We start from the raw sequence: 20395 nt of genomic DNA on the forward strand, positions 1-20395 counted from the left end.
ATAATAGACATATAATTCAACATATATAAGTTAACTATAACCCACAGTATATGAAATCATTCAAAATAGCTCCACCCTTACTTGACAAATTAAATTGCAGTTTCACCTTCAAACAGTAATACTAATAATCCAATGTTATTTAAATAATTTAAAACACTGATGCATTAGGAGTAAATTTAAATTAAAAATGATATTGTATTACTTGATTTATATTTTATTTGTTTATATATTAGTCCTATATCTTATCTTGCACTATGTCTCAGATTCAGAGTTTGCTTTTACTTGTGCATTTAAAAAAAAAAGGATTTGCATTACCAAACACTAATAACAATAATAATAACAATAATAATAATAATAAAGAACCTTGAACCTTTTACTGTGCTTAATTACATTTTTCTGATAATACTTATGCACTTTTACTTATGTGAAATTTGGCATTATCTATTGTGGTATTACTTCGTTTACTTAAGCAAATGATCTCAAAAGGCCATCTGTCATAATTAAATGAATGAAATACATGAGGATTTGTGTGTGTGATGCAGATGCTACATTTTAATGGCAATAAAAGCATCGAGGAAGTTCATAGTGTAACCCACACGGATGTCCCCAAATCCGTATTTGCTCAGCAAGTCTGCATACTGGCTCTCTGTCCTCTCCAAACCCTCAGTCTGGGCAAGCATGTTGAGAGACTGCAGAGCAGAGTAGGGTGTCTGTCCGTCCAACACGGTCTCAGCTATGAGCATTGCACATCCTAAGGCCCAACAGAAGAGATTGCTCAAGACCTTAGTATTCAGGAAAAACATTAAATGCCCAATAAGACAAACAAAACACTCTATTTCGCATCCAATACCTCAAACATTAACATATTTTATTTTCACCCTAATCTGTCTGGAATGGTTGACAGAATCTGCTTAACAGACTCACACTTCACCATAAAAACATTCCTGACCTTAGTCCTTGATTTTGGCAAATGTTACCTACAGTATATCACAAGTGTTGTTGAGGGTGTTGTCAGTCACGCTTTGATGCAGAGCATAGCATCCAGGAGGTTGTCTGTATGTCTGACATGTGCTGTTATGAAACCATGGCTCTTCAAAAGCAGACTGTACTCTGTCGCGCTACTCTGTTTCCCCTCGCTCATGCTGAGGGCCTGGAGCAGCCCGCGACTCGGGCCCCTTCTGTCTTCATCCAAGAAGATCTCACTCAGCAGGAGTCCACAGCCTGGCAGCATGGTGCAAGTGCAAGATGTGTATACAGATATACAACTTTAGTGAACAATAGTGGTGGTTTTGTAACCCCTTATCCCCTAGCATGCCTTTGCGTTATGCAAACAATAAAGATCAAGGAGGATACGAACGATACAATAAATCAGGTTGGTATTTTGGCTTGCCTATAAACTTAGCCAGCTTCTAGAGTAGTTTAATATGTCACTAAAAAAAAAAACTTAAATCAGTTAACGATAACAGGTTTTAGCTGTGGTCTAAGGAGACTGTAGATTACTGACACCAAACTGAGCAGCAGCAGATTTTAGATAGGATTTTCACAGAACTAACTCGGTTGCTACTAACTGTACAAATGAAAAACTGGCACACAGTTTCACTGGCACGTGACTAAGAATGTTATACTAAGCATGCATATGTTAATAATAGGGGTGGTACGGTTCATGAAAAAACATCCGAACCATTCGGTCCGCTTGTCTCGGTTCGGAACGTGTACGTGCCGCACGGTTCGATGCATGTGCAATGTAGCCTCGTGCCCGTCAAGTGCCCGTATGGGACCTCACACAGTGGGTTTCCCTTTCGCGCGAAAGACGAGGTGTGGACAAGTTACCAACAAAACGTACAGCAAAAGGCCGTGCAAAACATTTCAGAACGTCCTGCCAACAGGTTTACATTTTAACATCAATGTACGGTGTAACGTTTTTCACTCTAAAGTCGCTGCAGTTTCAATCCTGTCGGCTCTCTGCAGCGGGCGTGGCTGCTCAGTTCCACCCGCGACTGACGCGCGCACACACACACACACACACACACAAACACACACACATGGTGGATGCAGGAAAAACCGGACCTAAATTGAGGACAGCTACACTCGTTATTGTAAGTGCAATGATAAGTTAAAGTCCAATAAGTACTTAACAAACCGTATGAATGTGCGTCCCAGCCCAGGCCAGGATAGGAAATTAACTAACAATGTAAACTTTTTTTTTTTTTTTATGTTTAACATATTCTGACTTATTCAAAAGACGGAGCTTTAAGAGTTCCTCTCTTTTCTTTTAAAGGATACAATTTTTATAAGAGCTACACTGAAGTTGGCAGTTTGATAAATGCAAGTTATTTCAATTGATATTCTGTAACATTAAATCTTCATGTGCTCAAAAGGCACATACGTTCCTGTAGATGGCAATACACATTCTTCTTTTTTTGCCAAATAAATGAAAAGCTTGTTAAAATCATCAATGTCTTCCCTCTTGCTGTATCAAAATCTCACCTCGCTTTCCTCAGAAATGGTCCCAATAATGTGCTTAAAATCAAGTCAAATTCAGTTTGTGCATGATTCCATGATATAACTATATAATTATTTAATACTGTATCCTACATTGTGCATAATTAAGCTGTATATCATATGCTGAAGTATATTTCTGGAGTGTTAAAGATTAAAAGAAAAAAAAATAAGAACTGTACAGAACCGAAAGCCATGACCCTAAAACCGTGATACGAACCGAACCATGGGTTTTGTGAACCGTGCCACCCCTAGCTAATAATACATATTTAATTATGTTACCAAGAATTATTTAGCCAAAATATGTAGTAAGAAAGTGTTTTTTACCTGCAGTGCACGCATTTGCGATTTTACTCAGAAGAATGCCAACCTTCTCATCAGGCCAGTCATGGAGAATTCTTGCCAGGATGTACAAGTCTGCTTTGGGCAAATCATCTTTAAAGAAGTCTCCTGTTCATACAGAGATGAGAAAAAAAAAAAAAAAAAAAAAAACTGTCACAGAGTGAGATGTTACTCTAATATCTAAGATGCACAGAATAACAGCATAACATAGTAAACTATCTTTTTGTCATTGTATTCTGATGCAGATACACAAACTGACCTGCTACAAATGATACCCTGTTGTCTGTGTGCAGAGGAAGGAAATGTTCACTCATCTCAACAACTGCAGGCAAGTCAAAAACTGTCACAGACAACCCAGGATGGGCTTTAGTAAACTCGTAGGCCATTGCACCAGTGCATCCTGGGAAAAAAACAAAAAAGATGACATGTATAAGAATGGTTGATTATTTAAGGACACACTTTTAAACCTTTACATTCATTTTTTACCTCCAAGATCACAGGCAGTTTTAAAACTGGAGAGGTCAAAGGCTGTTGCTACAGCTCGTCCTGTAACTTTAGCAATGCTGTGCATGGCATTCATGAATCTCAGTTTGGCTTCTTGACTGTTGTAGAAAGTATCCTTTAAATAGAAACAAATGACATAGGAGCAACAAAATAGAAAACGGCATCCCTAAAATGTTTTCAAATGTTTTTTCCACCCCCACATTTTATCCATCTGAGGCTGAACTTGGAGATAATCACCTGAAACATATCCTTGGAGGTCTTCCCAAAAGCCTTTTCGCACTGGTTGGCTCCCTCCCGCACAGCACTCTCAAGGTGGGAGAAAAGAGGCCACACGGTGTCGTTACAATGCTGGATGTAGCCCCGCAGCGAAAAAGGAGCGTCTGACAGCAAAAAATGCGATGACAGATCTGTGTTCTCGTACACTGGCTTCTGGCATGCTGGGAGTAGAGACACCATGAAAGATGTGAGAGGTTAGTTTCAAGTTAAGCACTAATGCGATCTCTTTAAGGTATCATTATGATAAGCACAGAGGAGTCCTGACTAACCTCTCGGTTTGCTCTTCAACAGTCCCAGAGACACACAGGCTTCTAGCAGGCATGCAGTGCCCTTCACAGAGGCTTTGATCTCCTGAGCCACCTGTGCTGCATCCAGCCCTGGCCTGCTTTGTAGAAGGTCAAACACACACATCTTGGATGCGGTAAATAGTGCCTGGGACATTTTAGGAAAGGCAGAATGGATTCAGAAGCAAAGTGAAACTTTATTTGTATGAATGTGATACGTAATATTAGACTACCCGGTGCTTACAGATTGTGTCGATCAAGAAACGTGTAAAACCAAAAAAGGTGCTTTCAGTTCTTTTTTTTGTGCAGATTAAAATTTTTTTGATAAGTGAGCTTTAGAGGTGCTGGTGAAAGTGATTTATAGGACAGCTTTTCCCCCTGTGCTCCCGATCTTTAGAAAGCAAATACGTGTATTTCCCCAAAATGTCAGACTATTCCTTTAAGTTGAGCTAAATGCCACGTTACATCCTCTAAAAGTAAACTACAACAGTGACGTATTTCACTATGACAAAAAGGTTAAACAATATAGGAATACACAGTTTATCTCTAATTACCTTTGAGGCTTTGAATCCGTCCATCAGATCAATGATTCGCTGCAAGTCGTCTTTTTTTGGTTCACTGTCCTCATGCTCCGTCACATTGAGCTCAATCACCTGCCCACTGCTGGCCACCAATGGTAATGTGGTATTATATATGAACTCAGCCTCTCTATCGTCTGTGTGTTTAGACAGGCTGTTGACCAACATCCAGGAACTCTCATCCACTTCACCTTCACTGCTTTTCCTTTTCACCTAAAGAATGAGGACTGTTAATTATATTTAATGATAAAAAAGGTAACAGGTTGTGCTAATAGGGTGAGGAAAACTAACCTTATGGACAGGATTGGCTGAAGAGCTGTTCTGGGTATGGTGTGTATAATTGGCCGGTGGGCTGTTCTGTGTGGGGCTGGATGAGGGGTTGTGTTTGGCTTTAGAGCTGGGACTGTGGCTGGACTGAGCTGGCAGGCCGGGTGGGGGCTGAGTGAGTATCGAGGTTGCGTGAGAACTGTTGTGGCTCAGCCGGACAGAAACACTTTCTTGGTCTGCGGAGGAAGTACAGCGGTTGTAAATAAGGTCCAGCTGTTTGCAGAAGTGGTTCAGGGGGAAACCCACCACATTGAGGAAGTCACCATGGACGTACTCCACCAGCATCCCACCGAGAGCCTGAATACCATAGCCTCCAGCCTTGTCCCTGGCAAAAACATTTGCACACGCACGTTACTTCTTCTTCGTCCTCAAATGCAGAACAAAGCGAGCAATACACTCTCGCGGACATGAGTCCATCTTTTATTTTTTGCTGACACATTCACTGTCAAATAGGACAAAGCAAACACATTTTGAACAAAACTCAGGCATCAAAGTCCAAAAAGCAACAGGTTCATGTCATATCTACTAAATGACCTCCATTGAACAAATGTGCAGTTAGGTTACTACACCAAGAGAAATCAATAGCTTAGAGTAAAAAAAAAAAAAAAAAATTGCTGGTGCAACACAGATGTCTTCTTACTTTATAGTTGTTTTTTTTCCCGTGTAAATATAACTTAAGTATAGTATATTTTTTTTATTTTTAAGTAAATATTACTTAAGTAAATATTATTATGTAAATAGCTATTACATATATGTGAAAGTTCATACTCACATAGGTTCACCACTATTGATGTACTCCCACAGCATATTATCTGAGAGATCAGCAAACTTCACTTTTGTTTCTTCGTAGAACTCAATCAACTGGTAATCCACTTCTTCGTCTGGGGGGTGGGGGGCGGGTGGGGGGTGCACAGGTTTAAAAATTAAATTTGTCCACTACTGGAAACACTACACTAAGCCCTCTCATATATATTTAGGAAACTGGTATGAACACATACAGTACATTACTGTATAGTTTTTTTCTCACAGATATTCTTGCTAGACATTTAAAAAATAAAAGTATCTTAAACAGCCTAACTGTTCTAACAAGTTTGTTTTATCAAATCTCTAAAGAAAACCTGTAAGTCTAACCATTATTCAGATGTGACTTACTTTCTTTCTCATGGCAGACGACAATAGCTACACCAGTGAAGACGCTGTGCTCTTTACCACTCAAGCTGGAAGAGAAAAATAAAGAAGAGAGAAACCGTAAACCAGATCATGCCTGTTTCTAATGTTAACTCAGAAACAATGTAAGTGACACTCACCTTGACAGCATCCTGTAAGCATCTTCTTTGTCCACTGGCTTCTCCAGGATCATGCCATCTACAGTCTGTGGAAATGAAAAACAGTGGACAGAGACAATAAGAAAACATGCATATATTGCAGAGAATAAGCAGATAATATCCTGTTAAGCTTTCTTCCTTTTACCACAATAGTGTCAGCTCCAATTACTATGTCTGGAGTCTTCAGGTGTTTCTAAAGCAAATGAATACGGAATATGTTATCAAGTAGTCATTCAACATGATAATATACTGTATACTGTAATACAAAAAGGAGCTGAACTCACAAAGGGCATCCTCCTGGCCACCTCCAGGGCCTTTTGTTTGGCTGTCTCAACAGCATACTCGTGAGGTGCTTTGAAAAGTCCCTTGTCAAGAGTTTCTTTGAACCAGGATGGTACCACCTCAAACCGTAAGCCCTGAAATATAGAAAAAAAAAATATATAGAATAGATATATATAATATATAGAATTTAGAAATGGCCCTTAAAGGTTTAGTCCAATCGACACTATATTTAAGAAGCCAAATAAACATTTATTTTTATTTTTACATAAAAAGAACTGTAACTATATACGGAGTGGAAATGGGAATGCTCTATGGTAGAAAACATATTCAACAGCAACACGGTTTCTAAATAACCCTGCACACATCTTCTGCTCATCAATTGCTTGTTACTTTTGATTAACATATACTGTACATCAATACAAATATATATCTGCGATATGGTAATATTGCTCCATATATTGGTCTAGTTATAAATAACATACTATAAATTATAAATAATAAAATATTCATTGTCATTATGTTCATTACCATTGACATCATTCTCATCAGATAAGACAAAGCAGGATAGGTGACAAATCATTTAGGATTCATTCGGCCCAGGGTTTCTCAACCTTATTGTTAGGACAGCACATTAGCTTGCCTGATAGGGCTGCACAATATATTGTTTTTTTATCGTCATCGCAATATCAACTGGTGCAGTATCCAGATCGAAAAAGGCAGCAACATATGGCGATAGACACTTAGAGATTTATTGTGTTATTTGAAAGAAAATGTTAGTAGAAAATTACACTTTAAAAAGAAACTGTCATTTTTCAGTGGTGCCTTTTATATTCAATTCAATATGTTGGAAATGATTTCCTTTCATTTGTTTTAAATTCAACAAGCTATTTGTTGTATTTTAGCAGAATACTGAAAGCAGCAGACATGCAGAACTGAGTACACTTTAATATCTGTGCCTTTATCACAAGGAATATCGTTATCACGATATTCAACAAAGTTATCGCTTATTTTCCTCATATCGTGCAGCCCTAGCCTGGTATACTGATTGGATCATGAAGGATTTATAAGACCGATATACCTAAATGTGTTTAAATTGTTATGATTTTATATATAGAAATCTGTAACTTTGGTTTAAGTGTTTTTTTTTTTTAAATCATGCATAGGTCCAGTCAGGATTTTTGGGGACCTAAAAGCAGAGTCATGGCCCACAAAAGAGAAACCTTATCCAAGCTGAACTCAATATGCACAATTGTATGTGTTCACAATTAAACAAAATGTGCAGTTGTCGTGATCTATATATAATTCCTGGGAGTCTAACCAGAGGGAAACCTACCGCATTGCTGAGAATCTCCAGTCTCCTTGGAGAAGCACTTGCCAGCACAACCAGTTTACCGGCGAGCTTGGAAATGACAGGGTTCAGCACCATGGTGGCCTTCTCTAACTGCCCATAAAGTGATACAGAGTTAAACATTACAGATGTGGCCTAGTTTATGTTAAAGACTCAGCAATAAGGAGTCAGGTGACTACAGCTGTACAGGTATGCACTATCACGAGGACAGTGCTGAAATGATTAGGTGATTAGTTAAGAAGTCAATCGACATAACATCACTTTTGACCATTAATTAATCATTTAAGTAATTCATCAAGAAAAAAAGGTCAAACATTCACTGGTCCCAGTTTCTCAACTGTGCAGATTTGCTGCTTTTCTCTGATTAAAATAATTCTGAATTGTATATTTTGGGGTTTGAACAAAACAAGCACATGTGCTCTGGGATATTGTAATGGTCATTACGTTCTTAAGGTCTATGCACCAAACGATTAATCTATAGTAAAAGTAATGGTTAGTTGCGGGCCAAAGCCAATGTGTCTCATACATACATCATAGAATAATGCATTCGACAAAAGACAATGAGCTGCTGTAAAGTAATGTAAATGCATTTCCACTCACTGTAATTATAATGCACACAGGTAGCCATTTGCATTTGAATAAAGTTACAGCTTTTCCAAACAATGTCTAAGGGCAATGTGTTTACTGTGTAACGTTCCTGTACAAACAATATTTGGCTCGCCTGAAAGTAGCCAAAGTTAATCACGTAACGTTAGATAATACATGTGTTTCAAGCACCAAACAATAACGTTCTAACATACGACATAGCTGATTAACGTAACGCTAGTTCACAACTCTGTTGTCCTTACGCCAAATCTGACGCCAAATATGCAAACTTGATGTTAGCTAATGTTAGAAACTAGTAATACGTTAACTTGCTGTAAAGTTTGGTTAGCGAGCTCACCCATAAAAAAAAGTGACACGCTTGATGGTCTGAGAGCGTTAAATTGACGTTACGGTAGATATGCAGTACACAGAGAGCATTGCTTACCTAGCTACTCCAGTTAGGAAAGTGAAATGATATAGCCATAGACAGTAATATAGCTAGCTAGCTTCTTGCTACGACGATGACCACCGTGAAGGCGCATACGTGATGACGTTTCATAACATGAGCGGAACCACCATTCGCACACTGTTAAAAGCTTATATACTGTCTATGGTTAAAAGCAACAGAGTAGCATGCATCCATGGTAGTATCAAAGCCGGTCTACGGAAATTCTTTGGTAGTATGCAATAGGCTACTTCTAATACTACCTCTAATTATATAATAATAATAATAATAATAATAATAATAATAATAATAATAATAATAATAATAATAATAATAACGATAATATTAATACATTTATTTTTGTAGAGGAAGAAAAACAGGGAAAATGAGGATCCTGAAACAAGTTAAAAAGGTTAAAAGGTCAACTATACAAATTCATAGTAAAACACAGTATAGTATACAGACATTTACAGAGATATGTACAGAGACAATGTTAAAAATTTCAGTCAGAGAAGGCTCATACTGTACAACACAAACTTTCCATTCACATTTCATTTGCACTTGTGCATGCTACATATTTTGTCAAAACTATTATGATGCTTGTGTCAGATATTAAAATGCACATACAATAAATGTTTTTTCAGTCTTACATTTTTTGTTTTGCAAGAATAAAGATAAAGTTATCAAAAAGACTCAGCTGCTGACCATGTTCTTTTGTTTCGTGGTGCTCCCTAAAAAAACTGAAGTAAAATGATTTTAAAATTGTTAGACATAAGAGCTTGGCTCACTCAGGGCAACCCACACTTGCTATCTCTCTCACTTCCTTTTTAACAACTCTGTCAATCTTTATTCTCTTTTTGTCATTCCATGTGGCTATGCTGTGGTTTTCTTGGGCACCAAAGACACCTTGCTGTGTTCTCTCTCCTGACCTTCGAAAGTGCAATGTGCCGAGTACAAAGTCTCTCTTTGTTCCATCTTCATTGAGTCCCCACTACTCAGACTCTGCAGATTAATTATCTGTCTCAGCTTGTGTCTGAAATCCTTGGAAGCAAAGTAGTAAATGAACGGATCGAGGCAGCTATTCAGGCAGCTGAAACAGAGAGACAGTTTGTAGGACATGTAGATAGACTTCTTATAGAAGAGTCTCAGCACAGTGTGAGTCAACAGAAGGATGTTGTTTGGAGCAAAGCACAAGGTGAAGACCAGGAGAACAATGAAGGCCAGACGTATCGCTCTCTTTTTCTGGGTTGTCTTGGAATCTTCGGCCAGTTTGCGTATGACACTGATGTAGCAGAATGTTGTGACACAGAATGGGAAGAGGAAGAGGACGAACACCATGCTGAAGAGAAAGGCCGCCCAGGCAGTCACGTTCGGGAGCATGTCTTTCTTTAGCACGTCAAAGCATGTGATAATGTTGAGTTCAGGAATGTCAAAGGTCAGGTCTGTGGTCATCAGCGGGTACAGAACGCTCAGGACTAAACCCCACATGAGGATGCAGCTGATGACTGCATTGGACTTTCTCTTCCTGATCTGCCTGAACAGCAATGGCCAGACAATGCCAAGGTAGCGGTCAATTCCAATGGCCATCATAGTGAGGACGGAACAGTACATATTGGTGTAGAAGACAAGGGTCATGACACTGTGGGTGGATATAGAGACAAGAATAGTGTTTTATTTATTTACAGGTTAAAACTAAATAAAAGATGAGAAGATCAATACCACTGTTCAACATAAAGATACACAGCCAGCAGCCAATTATCTCAGCTTAGCAAACAGACTGGAAGCACAAGGGAAAAGCTAGCCTGGCTCTGTCCAAAGATAACTAAATCCACCCGCCAGCAGCTCCAAGGCTCACAAATGAACACGTTATAGTATCTGGTTTGTTTAATCTGTACATGAAACAAAATGTAAGAACGAGCAGTTATGGGGGGTGTGTGTGCGGCGGACTATTTCTTGGCCTGTGGCAGTGAATTCCTGGAGTCTTGTCACCACCATAAGGCTGCCACGCAACCAAGGGAGACAGGAGAAATCACCGCACCTAGCCAAGAAAAAGCTGGCCCATAAACCTTTTTTTAACCCAGAACTTATTAACTTTATTAAAGGTTTATTTAGATAGGGACAGATACAAAAAACATAGGTAAGCTTCAACAGTCATCTGATGTATGTATCATAGTGTTTTTAGCCGAAGCTAATTCTCGACACTTGTCCCTAGAACATGACTTTGTTGTCACTTTTGATTCTGTACAGATTTACAAAAAAGATGTTAACACATAAATAGGTCATAAAGCGTCTACATATTATTTTTAGATTTAACTACCAGTAAACAGGAAATTACTTAAGCTATAGAACTGACTATTGTCATGATAGCTGACATTGTCATAGCAGACTGAATGACAGGGAAATTATCAAAGCAAATGAAAAAGAAAAAATAAGCATCAGAGCTTATTGACCTAATATTAACTTCCTAGTGACCCTGATGTTGCCATGGAGATGACAAATTGTTCTTGGGTGAGAATTAATTGACCTATTTCTGCAAAGACATTCTATATGCAAACTCAAGCACTTAGCAAGAAAATGGAAGAGAACAATGTGGAAAGAGTGGTATCCATCTTTTCATCTAACTTTATTTCCCAAAATGTCAAGCAATTCCAACTGGTGGACTGTAGATGTACACTGAGCTGTAAAAATAATGTTTGGCTTGACAAACTTTTGAAGACATCCTTCATCAGTACTTTAACATTGCCCGCAATTATAAAGAATACCTGCACATCTTGGCTCCCAACTTCCAGTTGTATCCTTGGAACTGGTAGGCGATCTGAAAGGGCAGGGCAGCGCCAAGGGCTAAGTCGGTGAGGGTGAGATTAATCATGAAGATGATGGAGGGGGTCTTGGGCGAGGTACGGAAGATGAGGATCCACATGGAAAGGCCATTTCCTACCAGGTTAATCGTAGTGACGATCATGTAGATGACAGAGATGGCAATGCTGGCATTTACATTCATAAACAGGGACAGGGTGGCGTTGTCTAGCTTGCTGGAATTCCCCATCATGACTGGGGGGTGAATGGCTTCTCAACACCTGTGTTTTGGGGTTTAACAAAGACTTGTGAGGCTTGTGGTACAATGTTTTGTTTTCTTACACAAAAATTCTGGTGGAAATGAATCAGCATCTTGCAACATCTTAATTTATATCATGCAATTGTTTTGTAATATTTGAAGGTAAAAGCATAAAACATCAGACAGCATACACCACAAGTAAAGAAATACACTATCTGAAGAGATGCGTGATACTGATGGCAATTGTTCCTCTGTTTGCGGTGTAAAACTGATTGATCTAAAAGGTGTGAAACAGACACCTATAGCATTCTTATCAGGACTTCATTACTCGTGTTATTGCTTGCGTGCGAGTAGCACATGTGTTGGGTGGAGTTTTTCACACAGGAAAAGGACTACCAGATCTGTGGTGAAAGCAGCCAACTGTCGCTGTGGGTAGCGTGTGTACAATCAACACCTGAAAATGTTCGGGAGTAGACTCACAACTGCTAATGATTGTCATATAGCCTAAAAGGCTTAACATGAGAGGTGAGACAAAACTGAATTGTATCTTTGTGCCATGAGATAGTTAACACTAACCACAATAAAAACATTTTATTTGACACGTGGCGCATGGGGTTGTGACAATGGGGAGTTACCACATATCAAATGACAGTAAAATCAACAGTCACACACCACTGAGCCAAGTTTTACTGAAAGTTATGCAATGGAAAGTACCTATTACTACAACAATGATCAGGATGACGATACCTATGCAGTTGGGAAAACTCTTTCACATCTTAAAAATATATTGTTTTGCAGTAATGACAATTAGCAAACTGAGACTTTTAGGTTATAATGTTTTTTTTCCCCCTTCAAAATTAAATTTATTTTTTCATTTTCCCTTCTTTCTGCCTGGAAGGTTATTTGTTGTATGTAATGGAACCAAGCATTTCCTTAACCTGTGTTTATTTATGACATTTTTACATTTACACTCTCAATAAGCACAGTTTTCTCTTCGGTTATGTCACATACTGTATGTATATACATACTAATGTTATACCTTGGATCAAAGTCAGATGTTTAGTTCTTGTGGCTACTGTGTTTTTTTAGTCTTTACGTTTTAAAAAGCAAAGTAAAACAAACATATTGTCTAAAACAAACACAGTAACAATCTTTCACTTTTCCTTTCAACATTTGATATTAAGTCACTAAGCACATTAAAAAACAAACACATTTTGACCAAAGTGCTTTTGGTGTTAACTTAAAAGTATACATAGTAGCAAATATTAAGCAACTGACACGTGGAGCAGTTTAGGCTAATTTCAAGACAATAGTTAAAATATTTAATATTTATAAGGTTAGAACTTATAAAGCTCAGGAAAAGTCAGTTGAACACTCACCTATGAACGTGGAGGCAGACAAGACAAGAGGCAGGTTGCCAGACAGGCATACGAGTGTCGGTTGCAGATGTAGGTACAGATATTGACTGTAGACTGCTGAGGAAATGAGATTTGTGTTACAGTTCCAGAGAGGAAATGGATCATGTGACAATCACTTCTACCAACTGCATAAACTGCCACCCATTAGAATCAGACTTGGAAATGGCATGTCTTAAATCTCCACAAGCAAACAGCACGGAGAACTTACTTATTTACTCATACAGTATGTAACGCCAGCATGATGGGCTCATTCTTCACCTTGTGGTGCATGAGTGATCTCTGCAATCTCTAAAACTATACCTGTACATGTGGGAAGACCTGAAAAGGAAAGTAATAGTTACTCGTCTGTACTATTGAAAGTTTTGGGAGTTTGTGACGTGTCAAAGAGAGCCACTTTCAGTGTTACTCATTTCCTATCACTGTTATGCTAGAAAAGGGAAGGAAAAACAGAGAGATTCACAAAATTATACCTGCGTCATGTATGCAAATGCTAAAGGAAAAAAATCAGTGTGCTGGTTGACATTGAGTTGGATCACAAAAAATAAGACTACAATAAATATTTGATATATATACAGTATATATATATATATATATATATATATATATATATATATATATATATATATATAAAAAGAAAAAAGAAAAAAAGATTGACGGGATGTTTTCTTATGCTGCTGGCTTCCTGTTGATGATAGTTCTGCTTTATCTGGGTGACAGTGCACTGTCAGTGAGATTATTTTTGGACATTGTGTAAAAAATATTGAGATCAACCACAACAAGTAAAAAACATAAATTACAACATATACAGTACAACATGGTGTTACTGTGTTCTTAACATTTAGAGAGGAAAAAAGGATTGATTCAAACTTTGGATTAACTGCCTACATTATCACTCCTGGAACACCTAGGCATGTCTACACCCACTAACGCTAAGATGACGTTTTGTATTCATGTTTTTACACATTGCTAAGTATAATTGACTCATTTCTGCCATATTTAAATGCGTGCTATGGGCAGTGCTAATGACAAATGCTGCCTCACCCAAACTGTCAGAGAACTACCACAATGACTGAAACACTGATTTATTGTCTTGTAAATGGTACAGGAGCTTTATTTTCTCACAACTTAAAGAAAAAAAAACATAATGATACAAGAGGTATGACAGACAAATGTTAGATTGTGTGCAAAAATAATATAAGGCTTGTTAAAAAGACATATTACTTTATCGATATTTGTGGCTTTTTCATTTACATTTACTTGACAGAATTAATAGAAAAACCATGCACACAGCATAGAAAATGAATTGTTTTCATTAATCGGTGTCATGCTTTGCAACTTTACATCTTCTTTCTAGGAAATGCTTTATAGAAATGTAGAGAACGTGTTCTTCTTGGCTCATGGGTGATCGTGTACAAAGCTTTGCTCACAAATAAATTATTGTCTCTGTTGGACCACACCTTAGAATAAGCTGGACCACATGTAATAAGATGCATAGAAACTACAAAAAAGCGGTAAAACATTGTCCTCTCTTTATCAATAATAACTCCTACCCCCTCTCATTCGCTCACCTTTACACACAAAAATACACACAGGATTTCCTCTGTGACATTTTCTACATCCATTGTCTGTAAGTTCTACTTACATTATATTTCATTTTAATAAAATCTATTTGATTATTAAAAACATCCAGGTTCAGCAGAGTCTACAAAGGCTTAGTAACAAGACCGGTTGCAGAGGATGAGGTCATGGTTTCACCAGAACATTGTACAGGTGAGCTGCCTCTGACAGGGACACACTTCCAAAAGACGATGACCAAAAGGAATGACACTGCACTGTCTGACACTGACTGTTGTGCTGTCATAAAGCTAACTATTATTGTTTGCCCCTATTCTTAGTCTCGCACGGTTCATTCCAAGGATTCTTTGAGTATTAAACAGTGAGACAAGTAACATATTTAGTGTGTACTTAAAACGTTCATGCTCCAGCAAAACAAAAACCTTAACAACATTCAACGTTCTGAAATCGGTTCCATCCAGTACAGATGAAAATGACTAAAAGACAGTTTTCTTTCTTTTTTAAAAGCTCAATGATAAACTGTCAAACCTGTCACCCACCATCAATTTAAGCTGAATCATTTATTTGTATTTTCGATAAACATCCAGACTGCTCACTGTTCATCTTTGCTTTTCTCGAACCCCTTCTCCAGCCCCGTCGCCATAGTGACAGCCTCATAGCAATGCTCGGTCCCGGATTCAGGTGAGGGGATGCAGTCATAGCCTTTGCCTGCTGAGCTCATGCGCTTCCTGTTGCGTGCGCCTGGCTGATAGAGCTGCATGGCTGGACGGTCCTGCAGGGAGACAAGAGAGCAGGGACATGGGAGAGACAAGCAGCACACATTTTGAATGTACGTATTAACATATACATACTCATTCATCTACATACGGTTGCTTAGGTCAAATTAAGTGCTATCTCTTCGCTGGCTTTAAGGCCTTCCATTCACGGCTCAATTCACTGGGTATCCTGAAAGAGACCGTCTTACATACAAATACACTCAAAGTATATTTTCTCTGAGCTGAGATTTTCTCTGAGCTGATGATTATCATCTGTAAAAAAAAAAATCAACCAACATCTGAAACACAGTTACACGTCTACATCACGAGAAATGAAACAATTAGTTGTCACCTTCCCCCCATCTCATGCTCACCTTCTCGCTCACCTTGTTTCGGAGGCGTTCCTTCCTGTTACCCAGGTCCTCCCTGTCCTCCTTTCCTAGTTTGTCTCCAATGTCAGGACAGTAAGAATAGCCATGATGGTGCCCCTCTTTCTTGGCTCTGTCCTGGCAGTAGCCTTTCCCCCATTTGGTCTCATCTTTGCGGCGCATAAACTTGTCAAACTCATAATGGTGTCGCTGTCGTTTCCTCTCTTCATCTTTCCCACGGTGATCCTTATCTCTTTGTCTGCGACCGTGCTGCTCTCTCTGCTCCTTTTCACTTTCAGGCAGACTTCTGGTAGTCAGAGTGGGTGTTGCAGAAACACAACATACCAAATTATTACAAAGGCATAGTTGTTACAATCAGAATTCTTGGTACTACTTTACAGTAAGGTTTGACATTTTCCCACTATAAAATACAGATGTAAATTCATGTAAATCTATTTTACCTATAGATGTTGATATCAAAGTGCCCATATTATGCTCATTTTCAGGTTCATAATTGTATTTTAAGGTTGTACCAGAATAGGTTTAAATGGTTTAATTTTCAAAAAACACCATATTTTTGTTGTATTGCACAGCTCTCTCTCACTGCTGCAGATCCTCTTTTGGCCTGGTTTCTGTTTTAGCTACAGAGTGAGACCTCTTTTCTTCTTCATCTTCTGTACTATCTTTGATTGCACTTTCAATGTTTTTGTCGCTTTTGTCACTTTTCTTGTCATTTCTTTTCAACAATTTCTGAACATTTTAATTGTACTTGTGAAGAGCGTTGCATGGAACCATCCATGTTATTTTTGGGCAATTTGGTTGAAAGAAACACAAATGTCTAATATAGAAAACTTTGAAAAGGGGTCAGACTTGACCCGAGGACAACAGGAGGGTTAAAGGGAAAGATCCCCTGAGCTTTTTCAGATTCGGATTCTGAATGTAAAGTTTAAACACATTTAACAAATAGTGACCATTTCACACAATGCCCCCACGGTCCTTACTTTTCTTTGGGGTCCTTCGACTTTGTTTGTCCTCCAGCTTTCTCCCATTTGCCTCTGTCTGTCTCCCCGATGTCACTTTTGTCCTTCATTCGGTCTGAGTCCACGTCATCGTCCCTGTCACTCTTCTTCAGGAGCTGGATACGCAGATAAAACAGGAAAACTACATGTTACTGTGCCATCCAATGAATAAGAAAATATAAGTACGAAAATGATTTTTAGTGAAAGAGTTACCTTAATTTTAATGTCTTTATCAGACAATTTCTTCTGCTTATCTGCCTCTTTTCGTTTGCGTCTCTCCTCCTCTCGTCGCTTTCTCTTCTCATCCTCCCTTTGCCGTTTCTTTTCAAGCTCTCTTCTTCTCCTCTCTTCTCTCTTCTCCTCTCTTATTCTCTGTAAATAAGTACATTATAGCACATTGGGGGAAAAAACTAAACATATTTGGGGTAATTTCTTTTCATTTGAACATTATTCATTTTTTACCTGTTTCTCAATTTTCTTATTTTTAATGTACTCCAACAGTGGTGTTGTCCGTTTGGCTGAAATCGATCAAAGGAGGTAAAAAATGGACACAGAAAAAAAAGTAAACAGAAGTTTAGTAATTTTTCTGAATTCATATACTGATTCATATAGCTGAATCTTGATCATTTTGTTTGTAACCATAATCTGCTATGTCTATGGTACTGCACCTATAAGCTCTCTGGTCTTGGCCTCTATCTCTCCTAGCAGAGTCTCAGGGTTGGCCATTGACTTCTCTTCATCACAGGAGTAATTCTCCAAGAACCGCTTATACTCTGGGTCTGAGGGAGTTTAAGATCCAGATGAGTTTATATTATATAGCAACATACATTTGAATATTCAAAGATTCAAGGATTGATTTTCTGTAAGTCTTAAACCCATGCAGGAACACTATAATCACAAGCTGAATATATTGACTGCTGCGCTGTATACCAGGGTCATATTCAATGGGTTGAGCTCTGTAGTTAAGTACCTTCTTCAATGCTCCCGGATTTGGCATCTTTCTTTTTTAACTTCTTCTTTGAGATTTTCTGGAAGGGAGCAAACTCCACCACTGCAGGATATTCTTGGCCTGAATAAATATTGAAATAAAAGGCAGCTCATCATTTAACAGACCAGCAATCAAATGGTAACAATGGCAACGAAAGCTCTAAAGACACCTCTCTGTCCATACAACTCAGCCTGTAGCTGTAAAACAAACATATCTTTGTTTGCATTTAATATAGCAGAATATGTTGCACTGTGTGTCCGCCTTGATGCCCTCCAAAGTCTAACTGAGTTTAGACAAAGAGAAATACCCTTGTTGTCAATGAAGACGTAGCCATCAAATCGGTCCCTGAACAGAAGGATATCTTCATTGTTTTTAAAATTGATATATGCTCTGGAGAACAAATGGGGAGAAAGACTGTGGAGAGGAAGAGAAAGAGAAAATCATAAACATTCTCATAGCGTACGTTATTTGTTGATTGGTTAAAACGGTGATCATAATTACCTTTGATCAGCGGGAAAGAACTCAAAATAGTCATAGGATGGAAGCGGACTGAGCTGTTCCTCTAGCTGGTCTTTTGACAGGTTAGGTGGAAGCCTTCGAATCACCACCTAAAATCAATCCTTTATGTGTTATTTTTCTTAGTTCAGCAGGAAGAACATAGTTGGTAATATAGGTAATTATGGTTCAGGATCAGGTTTTGACATCTATTCTTAAGTGTAATGTTCCACATCTTACAGAAAAACAAGACAATAAAGGACATATTGGACACCTCAGAAGAGATACATCTCTAAAGGCATTCCTACTCCCTATTGCACGTTCTGTCAACCTGGAACTGGAACTTTCCTGCACATGGTCTGGGAGTGTGAATAGATGCATGAGTTCTGGAATAAAACCACATCAATAATATCTGATGTGATAGGATGTCGACTTCCTGCTGAACCGATTGTTTTGTTACTTAATGACGACTCTAAATTACAACTGCTTGGGAGACAAAAGAAAGTTTGGTTAGCCGCACCCCCCCCTTAATTACAAGAACTTAAAAACTACACTACACTATCACATAGACTACTACATAGCCTGTTGTAGTTGTATAGTATCATCTGTGTCTCTTAGGGGAGCTTTATAACATAATAACCCTGATGGCTTCAAATATCAACTGAAACATCGTTCAAATCCTCAGTTTCCAAAGACACCAAATATGTCAGGCAGGATTTTTGGGAAAAGGTGTGTACAAAACACATAATATTTTCATTTGATGGAAAGTCTTAGGTTTGACTATTTTTCACTTAACAATGTGTTAAGACAAGCTGAGTGTATGTATATGACTGTCTGACAGAGTGGAACAACATGATTGTTAAAGATACTTAGGGGATTTTCTTAGTTTATATTAAGGCCTTACACAAAATACAAAGTTAACACTCAAATGTACACGGACAAAATAAGCCTTTTAAAATGCACTGTCAATATTTTTTTTTTACATTTAATAAACTAAACAAATAAAATACACAGAGAAATAAATACTAAAAATGATTGTTAGTTGCAGCATTACTCAGATACATCTGAAACCTTGGCAAGTCTTTAGCTACTGGGAAAATTAGAATTTAGAATCCTAAAAACGGGATTACAGCTCGTAAAACGTTGAGAGAGCGTATAGATGATACAAGAATGTGCACTGCATTGGACACAGTATTGTGATAATCTTTTCTAGTCAGTGTTTGCATCAAATAAAGTCTAAGGGGAATGTGAAATCTAAAGTGGTATGATATTATAGGTCTATCTGACAGATTGTGAATCTAGTCCTTCCTCTGCCTGTCGCTGTCCGCGGTGCTGAAACGATTCCAACTCCCTCTTTGCCTCCACCATGTCTGTTTTCTACACCGCGTAAACAATGCGACACATCCCCAACGCTCGGCTACCCACCTTAGTAAAAACCTCTTTCTTCTCTTCTTTCGGCTTGAAGTTGCCAGGGATGTTTTCCTGTTCTCTCGGGATGTCTCTAAATTGTATCTCAACGACGCTTTTCTCCTTGCCCACGGTCATTTGGTCCTTTTCAGACCTCATTTCTCTCCATCTCATTTCTCTCCGTGTTAAGTCACCGTGTACTCGCGAGAGTATAGTAATATCGCGAGTGGAGCGATATTTAGACAGACAATTTTGATATCATGCTACTCTAAACTGTCTGTAGCATTCAGGCTATGGTATGTAGCCATATAGGTCCTTGGACGCCCACCGCAATGGTCCAGGGTGTGAAACAAAATATGAAAAAGTTTCTCAGAATCAGAAAGGGTTTTATTGCGAAGTCCTTTTTTTATACATACAAGGAATTTGTCATGGTGTTGTTGGTGCATGTCACACATACTCTAAATATAAGAAGGATAAAAATAATATAAACACACTATTTAACTTCACAGAAGTCTTGCAT

General features: G+C 38.3%; 3 protein-coding genes across 5 annotated transcripts; all 3 read right to left on the bottom strand.

The window, feature by feature from the left end:
- Positions 1 to 206: 206 nt before the first annotated feature.
- On the bottom strand, positions 207 to 8921 carry asmtl (acetylserotonin O-methyltransferase-like). Of its 3 annotated transcripts, none has more exons than XM_028591970.1 (16): positions 8796 to 8921; positions 7751 to 7858; positions 6420 to 6551; positions 6281 to 6328; positions 6118 to 6182; positions 5963 to 6027; positions 5583 to 5691; positions 4775 to 5135; positions 4460 to 4696; positions 3891 to 4053; positions 3583 to 3782; positions 3328 to 3460; positions 3101 to 3241; positions 2827 to 2949; positions 982 to 1221; positions 207 to 751 (listed from the first exon to the last, which is right to left on the bottom strand). In XM_028591970.1, exons 2-15 carry the CDS (start codon positions 7841 to 7843, stop codon positions 1016 to 1018), a joined length of 2076 nt encoding a protein of 691 aa, XP_028447771.1. In that variant the 5' UTR covers positions 7844 to 7858; positions 8796 to 8921; the 3' UTR covers positions 207 to 751; positions 982 to 1015. The 3 variants fall into 3 exon arrangements, with proteins under 3 accessions (XP_028447771.1, XP_028447772.1, XP_028447773.1); XM_028591971.1 differs by lacking the exon at positions 8796 to 8921 and adding an exon at positions 8709 to 8791; XM_028591972.1 differs by lacking the exon at positions 982 to 1221.
- Positions 8922 to 9135: 214 nt separating this feature from the next.
- p2ry8 (P2Y receptor family member 8) lies at positions 9136 to 13550 on the bottom strand. The gene is made up of 4 exons (XM_028591641.1): positions 13477 to 13550; positions 13230 to 13325; positions 11558 to 11872; positions 9136 to 10434 (listed from the first exon to the last, which is right to left on the bottom strand). The coding sequence occupies exons 3-4, from the start codon at positions 11842 to 11844 to the stop codon at positions 9669 to 9671; spliced, it is 1053 nt and encodes a 350-aa protein (XP_028447442.1). The 5' UTR covers positions 11845 to 11872; positions 13230 to 13325; positions 13477 to 13550; the 3' UTR covers positions 9136 to 9668.
- Positions 13551 to 14905: 1355 nt separating this feature from the next.
- On the bottom strand, positions 14906 to 20049 carry upf3a (UPF3A regulator of nonsense mediated mRNA decay). Its single transcript, XM_028591752.1, has 10 exons — positions 19894 to 20049; positions 18475 to 18581; positions 18281 to 18387; positions 17956 to 18054; positions 17654 to 17764; positions 17448 to 17503; positions 17199 to 17357; positions 16968 to 17101; positions 15985 to 16273; positions 14906 to 15615 (listed from the first exon to the last, which is right to left on the bottom strand). The coding sequence occupies exons 1-10, from the start codon at positions 20047 to 20049 to the stop codon at positions 15436 to 15438; spliced, it is 1398 nt and encodes a 465-aa protein (XP_028447553.1). The 3' UTR covers positions 14906 to 15435.
- Between the last annotated feature and the right edge of the window lie 346 nt (positions 20050 to 20395).

Source organism: Perca flavescens, chromosome 11 (assembly GCF_004354835.1).
Source record: "Perca flavescens isolate YP-PL-M2 chromosome 11, PFLA_1.0, whole genome shotgun sequence".
Classification (NCBI taxonomy): domain Eukaryota; kingdom Metazoa; phylum Chordata; class Actinopteri; order Perciformes; family Percidae; genus Perca; species Perca flavescens.

Coding starts and splice junctions, on each gene's coding strand:
- asmtl (XM_028591972.1), bottom strand. CDS start 7,843: ATGGTGCTGAACCCTGTCATTTCCAAGCTCGCCGGTAAACTGGTTGTG. Junction 3,461..3,582: donor CCTCCAAGGATATGTTTCAG/GTGATTATCTCC, acceptor TTCTATTTAAAG/GATACTTTCTACAACAGTCA. Junction 3,242..3,327: donor AACTGCCTGTGATCTTGGAG/GTAAAAAATGAA, acceptor TTTTTTTCCCAG/GATGCACTGGTGCAATGGCC.
- p2ry8 (XM_028591641.1), bottom strand. CDS start 11,844: ATGATGGGGAATTCCAGCAAGCTAGACAACGCCACCCTGTCCCTGTTT. Junction 10,435..11,557: donor TTGGGAGCCAAGATGTGCAG/GTATTCTTTATA, acceptor ATCCACCCACAG/TGTCATGACCCTTGTCTTCT.
- upf3a (XM_028591752.1), bottom strand. CDS start 20,049: ATGAGATGGAGAGAAATGAGGTCTGAAAAGGACCAAATGACCGTGGGC. Junction 17,765..17,955: donor ATCCGGGAGCATTGAAGAAG/GTACTTAACTAC, acceptor AAACTCCCTCAG/ACCCAGAGTATAAGCGGTTC. Junction 17,102..17,198: donor ATAAAGACATTAAAATTAAG/GTAACTCTTTCA, acceptor CTGCGTATCCAG/CTCCTGAAGAAGAGTGACAG.